The sequence below is a fragment of the Peromyscus maniculatus genome, chromosome 15 (assembly GCF_049852395.1).
Source record: "Peromyscus maniculatus bairdii isolate BWxNUB_F1_BW_parent chromosome 15, HU_Pman_BW_mat_3.1, whole genome shotgun sequence".
In the NCBI taxonomy this organism is placed as follows: Eukaryota; Metazoa; Chordata; class Mammalia; order Rodentia; family Cricetidae; genus Peromyscus; species Peromyscus maniculatus.
Genome location: NC_134866.1, coordinates 35,629,899 through 35,641,984, shown reverse-complemented (window position 1 = coordinate 35,641,984; position 12,086 = coordinate 35,629,899). Strand labels below are relative to the sequence as shown.

Sequence of the window (12,086 nt, the reverse complement as noted above, 5' to 3'; positions counted from 1 at the left end):
AATATAAAAAGTAGGAACAAGGCAACCATTCCCTTATCCAATGTCTTCCTCTCTGACTATCTAAAGATAACAGAAACACTTTCTTTTTTTAAAAAAGAAACTAAAATTTCACTTCATTGTTCTTTAAGAGCTTTAAAAACTGAAGAAAAAAAAACTATTTAATAAGTTTTAGGAGATCTCATTTTTCCAGAGCACATTAAAGCTTCTAAAATAAAAATAAAGATAAAAATAAAAATAAGTGCTTTCAATGGCAGCAACAGCAGTGTTTAAAAGCTGATGGTAGGATACATATTTGGAGTAGTGTTTTATTAACATACTTATAATTGTTCACTGTAGAAACATATACTGGATTAAAACCACATCTATCTAAGGCATTTCTGTAGTTCAGGATATAGGCTTTATATGTATTTAGTTTATAGCACTAAATTATTATTATACTTAGCTTAAGGGTTAAAATAGTGTTCAAAGGAATATCATTGAATATTAATCTTTGCAAAACTGAATTTCTTGGTGCATCTCGTGAAAATTATTTATAAATCAGCACTTCAGAATCTACTCACTTTTTAATTTGATAAGGAATAACTAGGAAATTAAACAGAAAAGTGTACATTGGTGTGAAGGTGTCAGATCCCCTGGAACTAGAGTTACAGACAGTTGTGAGCTGCCATGTGTGTGATGGGAACTGAACCTGGATCCTCTAGAAGAGCAGCCAGTGCTCTTAACCACTGAGCCATCTCTCCAGTCCTTGGTCAAATATTTGCCCATTTTCTTGTGGATTGCTACATAGTGTAGAGAGCTTGCAAGAAGTTATGTGTCTCCTACCTCAGCCTCAGGTGCTGGGATTACAGGTGTACAGGCCTGGCTTCAAGCTGACTTTATTTTATTTTATTTTTTTTTTTGGCTTTTCGAGACAGGGTTTCTCTGTGTAGTTTTTGGTTCCTGTTCTGGATCTTGCTCAGTAGACCAGGCTGGCCTTGAATGCACAGAGATCTGACTGGCTCTGCCTCCCTCAAGTTAATTTTATATATGATGTTCATAAAGATAGGGTCACTAAGCATGGCTTCAGAATAAACCAATTCACTACATACATGCAATGAGATCCGTTTTACTAAAGAAAATTAGTGAAGTTATATTCAATAGAGCAAGGATATAATGGAAAACCTATTTAAACCTTTTATATTAATTATATAAAGACGCTGGTTCACATTAGGCAAAATTGAGCACAAACATGAATGAAACTTAGAACAATTATATTTATGTTGCATAAATATACAGAACTTAAAATGTATCAAGGCAGTGTTCATTCACTATTATTGGAAAAATAATATGCATCTTTAAATTGTTTCACGATATATCAGAATTCAATAAATGAAAATTTAAAGTTACCTTTTTTTTGCATATCCTGATAAAGTTTGCTCATTTCGATTTTATGTCCCTCCTCTTTGACTTTCATTTCACTTATAAGTTTGGCAATATTATTCATATATTCCTAGAAATTAAAAACATATTCACTTTCAATGTAATCGTTATAATTTTTGAAAATTAAAAAGGTTAATTTCCCAGTTTATATTAATTTTGACATGTAACCATATCCAGTGCTGTTTATTTATTTTCAACTAACTTGTTAGTAGGCACACACCAAACAACAAGTTTTATTATTCACACATATGTATCACTGTACCGTGCTCATTCATATATGCGCCCCTTTCCTGTCCCCTCCATCAATTGTTCCTTTCCCTCTTCCAACACAGTCCCTCTTCTGCTAAGGAGACATCTAGATTCTGCGGCAGAGGAAGTGCTGTGTTTAGTTTTGCTTCCTTCCCGCTGTGGTTTGAATGTGGACCATCCCCACAGGCTCTGGGTCCTGGGGCACCAGATGGGGATGCTGCTGTGGAACCCTTAGGAGGCAAAGCCTTGTGGGAGAAGCTTTGAGATGATGGACAGTCTGCCTCTACTTTCTGCTCAAACTCCACTTCCTGACTGCGGCTGCGATGTGGCAGCTGCCTCGCTTCTGCAGCTCTTCCTCTGCTGTGATCAGATGTGTCCCTTTAAATTGTTGTAGGTTTTCCATTATATCCTTGCCCAGACAACTTCCTCCCTTAACCTGTTTCTTGCCAGATTTTTAGCTGTGGCAACAAGAAAAGTGATCGACACACTGTCCATTACCCTTCTTGTTTCTTCTCTCCACTTCCCTGAGACTCCTTTTTCCTCCACATTGTACCTTCTGCTTTGTTCATGTCACACACACAGGCACACGTGTGAGCACACACACTCTCACACTGTGTGTACGTTCCCCCATCCATAGCCTCATCTTCCTCATGTCTCCTTTGCTCTCCTAAACATTTTGCTTCTACCTTCATGCCAAATATATGTGCAGGATTTTATGTATTTATATAAAATCTAGGAGCCACAAATGAAAGAAAACATAATGATATTTGGCTTAATTTGTTTAATATGATTATCTCCAGTTGTATTCATTTTCCTACAAACAACCTAACTTCATTTTCCTTTATGGCTGAAAAAAATACTATTGTATATAGATACATTTTCTTTTCTCTCTCTCCTTTCTCCCTTTCTTTTTCTTCCTTCTTTCCTTCCTTTCTTTCTTATTAATTTCCCCCCATCTTGATCAGTTTCCCCTTCCTCCTTTCTCTTCTATCAGTCTCTCTCCCCATCTTCTTCCACTCCATCCATTTCCTCTCCCTTCCCTTCAGGAAAGTGCAGGCCTTCCATGTGTATCAGACAGCCATGGTAAATCAAGTTGCAGTGAAATGAGGCACCTCTTTTCCTATTAAGGTTGGACCAGGCAACCGGCAGGAGGAAAGGGTCCCAAGAGCAGGCAACAGAGTCAGATTCCACAGGATCCCCTCCCCCCAGTTCTGCCTAATGATTGGCTGTGGGTCTCTGCATCTGTTTCCATCAGTTGCTGAAGGAAGCCTCTCTGATGACAACTGGGTTAGGCACCAATCTATGAGTATAGCATAGTAGCATTAGGAACCATTTCTTCTGAACTTTTTTCTTGTTTTCCAGTCATGTTTGGTTGTATTCTAGGTCTCTGGGCTATCCAGCCTCTGGGTCCTGGCCCTCCAGTCATCATCAGGGGTGAGCTACCTTTCATAGTATGGGTCTCAAGCTGGATCATTGTTTGGTCACTCCCATAATATCTGCACTACCTTTGTCCCAGCATGTCTTATAGGCAGGGAAAATTTTAGGTCAGAGGTTATGTGGCTAAGTTAGTGTCCCAGTCCCTTTACTGAAAGTCTTGCCTGGTTACAGGAGATGGCCAGTTCAGGCTCCATATCTCTCATTGCTAGCAGTCTTAGATAGGGTCACTTTCATAGATTTCTGGGAGTTTCCATTGCACTAGGTTGATAGCTCATGCCAGAGATGCCCCTGATTCCAGTGGTCTTTCCCAGTATTCTTTTCCTCCACTCTCCGTCCCCTCTACCTGATCCCTCTTATTCCAATGCTCCCCCCCATCCAGACCTCTCCCCATGTCCACTTGTGATATCTATTCTATTTCCCCTTCACAGTGAGATTCATGGTGTCCCCCCGTGAGCCTTGTTACCTAGCTTCTTTGGGTCTGTGGATCGTAGCATGGCTATCCTTTACTTTACATCTAATATCCATTTATGAGTTAGCACATACTATGTTTATCTTTCTGGGTCTGGGTTACCTCACTTAAGATGATCTTTTCAAGTTCGATCCATTTGCCAGCAAATTTCATGATGTCATGTTTCTAACAGCTGAGTAATGCTCCATTGTGTAGATGTATCACATTTTCTTTATCCATTCTTTTGTTGAGGGGCATCTAGGTTGTTTCCACCTTCTGGCTATTACAAATAATGCTTTTATAAACATAGTTGAGGAAGTGTCCTTGTGGTGTGGTAGAGTGTCCTTTGGTTATAAGCCCAGGAATGGTATAGCTGGATCTTGAGGTAGATCAATTTACAATTTTCTGAGAAACCACCATAACAATTTCTATAGTGACTGTACAAGTTTGCACTCCCACCACTAATGGAGGTGTGTTCTCCTTGCTCCACATCCTTTCCAGCATGAGCTGTCACTGTGTTGTTTTTGATCTTAGTCATTCTGACAGTTGTAAGATAGAATCTCAGAGTTGTTTTGATTTGCATTTCTCTGATGGCTAAGGATGTTGAACCCTTCTTTAGGTGTTCCTCTAACATTTGAGATACCTCTGTTGAAAATTCCGTTTAGATCTGTACCCCATTTTTAAACTTTCTTTTTATTTATTGTGTCTTTCATATCATGCATCTCCAGCCCATTCATTTCACCATTCCTTTGTATCTGCCTTTTGCCCTTGCAAACCTGCCCGTGCCACCCCCCCCCATAAAATAAAATAAAATTCAAGAAAAAAAGGAAATAATCTTGTCATGGAAGCTGTAGTGTGACACAGTAAGTCATGCAGTAAAATCTTTGGTCCATATATCTTTAGTTGCAAGTGTTCATTGCAAAGAGTCATTGGTCTGGTTCGAGGCCTCTGGATTCTGCTACACTATCGATGCTGGACCCTCACTGGGACTCCTCTTGGATATCCTGTTGTTGCCCTGTGTCATGAAGATCCTGTAGCTTTGGGTCTGCAGGACCAGCACCTTCATGTGCTCCCGTAGATAACAGATGGGGTGGATGTTGGGGTGGGCCAACTCTTAACTCTGATTCTGGTCTAGGTAGTTGTAGAGTTGGTCAGCCCGCAAGCTCTCCCTTGTCCTCATCACCAGGGGGAGCTCTCCAGCACTGCCCCATCAGAGTTTACCCTGTACCACAATGAGCAAGGGGTGGGGCCAGTTCTCTTGCTTTCGTGCCCTCAGGGTCAGCTCTCCCACACCTGAACCATTAGGGCCAGTTCTACTATGTTGCTTAGGTGAGGTACAGGGGCCAGGCTCCTCAGTGCAGCAGCTGGTGAGAGGCAGGGCCAGCTCTCCCACCCACCACAGGTGGTGAAGGGTATGGGGGCACCATATGGCAGATGAGGGGCAGGGCCAGATTTCTCATGCTCATGTTCCTGGGGCTAGCTCACCCTCATAAACAGGTCAGCTCTGCTGTGCTTCCCAGACAGGTGCAGGGCCCGCTTTCCTAAGTGTTGCAGCTGGTAAAGGGGAGGGTTGGCTCCCTTGCCAGCTGAAGGCAGTAGGAGAAAGGGGGAGGGCATCTTTCCCTCACTTCCACCATCATCCCTCAGAAAGGGAGGCAGTACCAGCCTATGCCCCTCTCAAGTCCTCAGGGCTTGCTCACCAGCACCCCTGTCTACAGGGTCAACTCTACTGTGCTGCCCTGGCTAGGTGCAGTGCCTATTCTCCCAAGTGCTGTGGCTGTTGAGGGGTTGGGTCAGGTCCCTCACCTGCTGCAGGTGGCAAGGGGCAAGGGGAGGAGGTCATCTTTCCCTCACCCATGCCACCATATGGCATACAAGAGGGGTGTGACCTGCTCTCCAATTCTTATGCCTTCAGGGCCAGCTCGCCCATGCCCCAGCAAACAGGGTCAGCTCTATAGTGCTGCCCAGGTGAGATGTAGGACCCTCTCTCCTGAGTGCTTCAGCAGATGAGGGGCAGGACCAGTTCTCCTTAGTGTTGCAGCCAGTGAGGGGTGGGACCAACTCTGTACAACCCTATCTTCTTGGCCTTTAGTGGTATCAGGATCCACAGATGTCAACAGTGATGCATCAGAGCTATGAACCCAGACATGGGCCCCAACAGCAGTCCAGGCCCAGGCTGAGACATCACTATAGCTCTGGGTGGCAATCAGCCCACTCCTTACCTCTTTCGCCTCTTCAGATCTGCCTCTGTCCATAGGTCATGAACCATTCTGTCTCTCTCTCCCCCATACCACACCATACATTTGCTCACCATAATAGTGCCTCATCTGTCTGGCATGGGGCAGAGCTCTTGCTGGAGTCCTCTCCTGTACCCCATTTTTAAAACTGAATTACTTGTTTTTTTGATGTCTAGTTTCTCGAATTCTTTATATACTTTGGAAATCAACCCTCTATCAGATGTGGGGTTGGTGAAGATCTTTCCCCATTCTGTAGGCTGCCATTTCATCCTTTTGCTCTTGTCCTTTGCCTTATAGAAGCTTTTCAGTTTCATGAGGTCCCATTTATTTATTAATGGTACATTTTTAAATCCATTACTTTACTGTTGGATATTTAGGTTGCTTCTATAACTTAGCTATTATGAACAGTGCTGTAATAAATACTGATGTACAAGTAATATTGTAGATGTAGTTTTAGTTTCTTGAGAAACCTGCATACTGACCTCCATGGCGGCTAGACTAGTTTATATTTCCACTAGCAATACATAGGAGCTTCTTCTTGTCCATACTCTTAGTTACTTTTTCTAATGCTGTGAAGAGACACCGTAACCAAGGCAACTGATAGAAGAGATGTTTGCTTACGGTTTCAAAGAGTTAAGCATCCATGACCATCATGGCAGGGAGAATGGAAGCAGGTAGGCAGGCAGGGCCCTGGAGCAGTAGCTGAGAGCATACATTCTCATCCCAAAGAAGGAGCTAGAGAGCGGCTGGGGTGGGGGGTGGGGGGCTTGCATGGTGCATATACAGAGGTGATTCCACTTTTATGTGGGTTCTGGGGATTGAAGTTAAGTTTTCTGGCTTGCTCAATAGGATTTTTACCTGTTGAGCTACTTCATTGGCCCTGTACAGATTTTTGAGTTATTTGTGTATTATAGTTATTAATTCTGTCTGATGCACAGACAGCAAAGATTCTCTTCCATTTTGTAGGTACTTTCTTTACTCAACTGTTTTCTTTGCTGTACAGGTCCTATTGATCTACCATGGCTTTATTTCCTAGAGTAGCCATTGCCAAAGTCCTTACCTGTGCCTCTATCTTGAAGTGTTTGCCCAAGTTTTTCCTCTAACAGCTTTAGGATTTCATATTTCACACTAAGTCCTTGGTCCATTTGGAGTTGATTCATGTGCAGGTTGAGAAAGGCACCTAGTTTCATTCTTCTGTTCCTGGATATAGTTTTCTAGGCAACATTTGTTGAAGAAGTCTTTTCTCCGGTATCTATTTTTGGCATCCTTGTAAATAATCAGGTGGCTGTAGTTGTGTGGATGTGTATCTGCATCTATATTTGGGTTTTTATTATAGTCTATTGAGCCACATGTTTATTTTTATGCTAGTACCATGCTACTTTTTATTACTAAGCCTCTGCAGTATAACTTGAAATTATAGCTGAGATTTTGTGCAAAACCATATGTATGTGTACCTATGTTTTTGTGAACATTTTTTGAAAAAAGTTTATAGTTATTACTAGATATTTAGTGGCACTGAGGAGATAAAACAAAACAAAAACCTCAGAAGATGTACTGACTCTAGATGTACTGACTTGTGTGTCTGTAATTAAATACAATTACTCAGGGTGTTGTTGACTTGACAGAATCTAGAATTACCTAGGAGACAGACCAGGGTATGCCTATTAGGGATTATATTGACTATGTTAATTGATATGGGAAGAATAATTTTAATTTTTTTTGTGTGTGTTCTGGTCTATAACAAGCGGAGAAACCAAGCAAACACATTTTCATCCCTCTCTGTGTCTTGGCTGTGGGTGGTATGACCAGTTGCTTCTAGCTCCTGCCCGTGACTTCTCCACCATGATATAGCATATTTTTGGTCTATGAGTTAGAATAAATCCTTTCTTCATTAAGTTCCTTTTGTTAGTGTCTTTTGTCACAGCAACAGGAGAAATAACCAGGACAACTAGTTTAAGGGACACAGTCTGGACTGCCATTCATGATATTTTTCCTGCCAGGCAAGTTGCAGGATTGGCCAAACCCATAAAACTTTTAGATGTGATTAAAGCTGGGCAGAGTCAATGCAGGGAGAACCTCAAAGCTGGTTATTTTACCCATTTGTGTGTATCTAGGTTTCTAGATGGGCAACTAGAAGAGTCAACAGAATGTTCTCTACAAACGACATGAGGTGAGTAAGTCACTGCTGCTCTAAGTGGCACATGACAAAGTTCTCTGTACCTTTCCATCTGACTGTGTCACCTGCAGATGCCACTACTAAGTGGAGGGAGTGCATTAACTTGATAAAATTCAGAATTTCACTCCAGCTTCTGGGCATATAGGCTGTCTGTCATACATGTGGGTTGAAGTGTGGTCTAACTCGGTGGAGAGGGGGAAGATCTTTCTTATTATTTTAGCTTGTGTCAGTCCTAAGAATAATTCTTTCTTTTCCTTAATGATGCCAATCCCTAGGAAATGATAACTGGATGACTTCTTATTTAGTTTCTGGGAACTTTAAACTCTAAGGGATAGCTTCTGGCTGTGTTCTTATTTTATGAAACTTACGAATTTTCTATGTGCAATGTAAGAATCATCTAGAAAGTATTTCTATTAAGCATCTTCTAAGTTTGTTCCTAAGAAGTAGTTCTCCATGAGTTTTGGGTTTAGCTGGAGGGTCTGTATTAGTAAATTCTCATTGGATTGAGGCCATTTAAGAAGTATACTTTGGACAAAAGCTGTTTAAAAAGTTTAAAATGGATGTGGTGCTTTATACTTTTCATCCCACTGAAAATTGTTATATATGTGAAGGACCATGGTTAGGCTTGAAGTTTTAGAAAGGGAAAAAGGTAAAATTTTCACTGTTTCAGTACCTGGACTGCAAACTGACTCATCATCTACTGCAGACTCTGCAGTGAAGATTTAGAATGAAGCAGGGAGGAACTAAGGAAGGAGGGGAAATAACAGAGAAAAGGGCGGGGAGAAAAGTATCTCAGAGATACTTAACTGAGAGTCTACGTTCCCTGAAAGCTCAGGCAGAATGCTTTTCCTTACTGGTAAACATTACTCAGACAGAAGTCCTGGATTAGGAGCTAGGAAAAGCAGGGTTTCCTTACGAGCTTGTCACACAGGAACTCGTCAAGTCACAAGAAGATCCTTTAAGCTAAGCCTGTGCAGATTCAACTTGATTTTGGAGACCTTTGAATTGATATGTTGGCTCTTGGCAATGAGAAAGAGGTTGTACAAGGAAACCTCTCAACGGGCAGAGGGACAGAGATTAGCATTTATTTTGTGTTATATGTTCTGTAATTGCTATCACTATGCTGTTCCTGAGGAAGACAAGAAATGTAGCAGAATATAATGACCATTGGGAGGAACTAATATGTGCTGTACATAAAGTCCCTCCACTATTTGGATGGTATGATGATTACCCAAATCAGAAAGAACACAGACTCACTTCTTTTATAGTAAAAGAATTAAAAATATTAACCAACAGAATATGCTCTAAAGTAAGTCAATTAGCACAACTAAAAACCATGTAGCAAAATAATTGCATCTCTTCTTGGTAGAAAGAAACAGTGTGAAAATGATATTAGTACATTATGGTTTGTAAAAAAGGTTAGGAGTTGCGAAAGTTGCTGTTCATTTATTAAGGTTTTTACATATATAACATGTATATATGTATATATGTATATATACATATATATACATATATATATATACACACTACAGTTACATAATTTTGGTGATGTTTGTTAATTAAAACAACTTGCTTCTTATTTGAATGAACAAATGCTTTTCAAGGGTCTAACTGAATACAATAGAATATAAACTCACCTGCTCATGGGATTTTAACTTCTCTTTCATCAAATCAACATTTCTTTTTAGTTGTTCATTTTCACCTGTGTACAAATAACCAAGGAATACATTACTAAATAGTACTTAAAATTAACATGGGACTATCTGTAACATTTACATTTCTGTTCACACATGTGGTCAATGAGTACGCACCAAGCACTGCTGGACACTGGGAACGTGGGAACACAAGAAGTCCCAGCTTTTCACTGAACCTACAGTCTAGCGGTGTGGCAGAGGCAGCAGCTCCATTCGACAAACCTTCTGTAGAGGTACTGTGCTTGAGATGCTGTGAGAACATGTGGTGGGAAACCTGGGTCATCTGGACATTGGGTAAGTGTTCGGGGAAGAAGCCACCCTGAGCGGAGATTTAAGAGGCAAGGCTTGTTCAGCATTAGGGAAGGGTATTCCAGAACAGAAAAGTGTGCAACAGAGGATACGCTTGAGGGAAACAATTTCGGAGGCCAGTGTGGTGGCTTGCTATTGTAGTTCTTTAGCTCTTGGGAGATGAAGGTAGGATTACTGCAAATTCTGGACCAAATAATAAGCTTAGGCCAGCTTAGGCTACAAAATGAGACTTGTGTCAAGAAGCCCAAGGACAAAAAATAATAAAAGTATGGGCTGGCAGGATGGTCCACTGGGTAAAGGCTCCCACCTCCAAGCCTAATGACTTGAGTTAAAATCCTGGGACTCACAGGGTGGATGGAGATAACTGACTTCTGCACATTGCCTGCTTACTTCCACATGAGAACCATTCAACATGTGCCCCACCTCCCATATAGAAAATAAACGTAATAAAAATATTTAAAAAGTAAAGAATGAAAAGCTACAATTTCAGAGTAGGAAACTTGGTGAAGTATAAAGAGCGAGGAGGAGGTGCTATGCGGACTCAAACTGCACTATCCAGGAGGACATAATCTGTAAGGATGACTTGGAATTCTTACTGTATTACAGGGAATCATCAAAGAATACTGAACAATGAAGGAGTGAAATGACTTGAGATGCATGCTGCTACAGCGCGCTGTTACACTCTTGAATTCACAGCAGCTGTGATGACTTGCACAAAGTTGGGCCCATCATAATCCTGTCTAGGAATGGAAGTGTGCTTAAGAGGCCCCAGCTCTTCCTGAACATCTAGGGGCAATTAAGAGTTGCTGTAGGAGTGGGGGAGAGGAGACCTTTCTCAGTGGTGTAGCCACTGGTGGGGTGCCTACATTCCTACAGATAACCCCTCGCCCATGCTCTTGTAAGGAACCCCATTGTAACTACTGGCTCACCAAAACAAAACCCAATACAACTCTGTCTCTCTGTCTCTCTCTGTCTCTCCCCCCTCCTTGTTTTCCCTGAAATGAAAAACATACAAAAAAAAAAAAAAAGAAAGAAAATATTTTCAACCAAAACAAAACAATATTACCAAAGGAAAGACTCCAGCTAAGCTTTCTGTTTCCCTCTATTGTATGGGATTTTCAAGCCATGGGGACACAGTCAGTTTTCAAGTTGAAATACATATTGTTAATGGAATGCATTCTTGAATTTAAAAAATAATATTTCAGGGGACTTCAATCTTTTTAATAGTAAATGGGCTTTCTTTATGATTCAGTTTTGTATGTTTTAAAAGTCTAGCCACTATTTTACTGTGATGAAATATATATAACAACACTTACCATTTCAGCTCTTTTAGGCATACAGTTTAGAAGCATCAAGTATAATGTGTGTAATCATCTTGACTTCCATCTCCAGAACCTTATTATCTTCCCATAATGTATATGCTGTGTTTGTCAAACACTAACCTCTCCTATTCCATCCCCAGGCCCTGGCAACTTGTTATTTTCCATCTCTATGAATTTTACTACTCTGGGTACTGGGTATAAGTGGAATCATATAGTCTCTGTCCATTGTCTGGCACAGTTCACTTAGAATAATACTTTCAAGTTCATTCATGTTGTACTACTATGCATCCGATTTTCATTCTATTTTAAGGATGAGTAACATTTCATCCATATATATATGTATACACACACACACACACACACACACACACACACACAAAACACTGCATATACCACATTTGTTTACCCATCTGTTGATGACCACTGGAGTGCACTCAACTCCGTTATTTTGATAGACACTTACAAAAAGGAAAAGGGTTCTTTTTGGTTACAGTTCTGTGAGTTTCAGTTCATGGTTGTACCTGTTGCTTCGAGTCTGTGGTAGCACACAGTGAAAGTGCAGGGCAGGTCGAAGCTGTCCACTGCATGTGGCTGGTTTGTGACTGAGAAGCAAAGAGGCAAAGGTCCTCCTCCAGGGTCCTTTCTCCTATGGGCTGGAGACCAAGTTTCTAATACATGGGCCTTTGGGGTTACATTCTATGTCCAATCTACAGGAGGCTACTTCTACCTTTTGGCCTTTGTGATTAATGTTGGTATGAATACTAGTTCACAAATTTATGTCTTTGATTTTTTTTT

The 12,086-nt window shown here is 40.9% G+C and overlaps 1 protein-coding gene across 1 annotated transcript in view; it reads right to left on the bottom strand.

Moving 5' to 3' along the window:
• Nucleotides 1-12,086, bottom strand: part of Ccdc152 (coiled-coil domain containing 152) — a 28,861-nt gene that overhangs the window by 4,535 nt on the left and 12,240 nt on the right. The window contains exons 5-6 of the mRNA XM_076551850.1: nt 9,604-9,668; nt 1,387-1,489 (exon numbers count right to left, since the gene is read on the bottom strand). Coding sequence (XP_076407965.1) covers nt 1,387-1,489; nt 9,604-9,668 — 168 coding nt within the window. The remainder of the gene's footprint in view (nt 1-1,386; nt 1,490-9,603; nt 9,669-12,086) is intronic.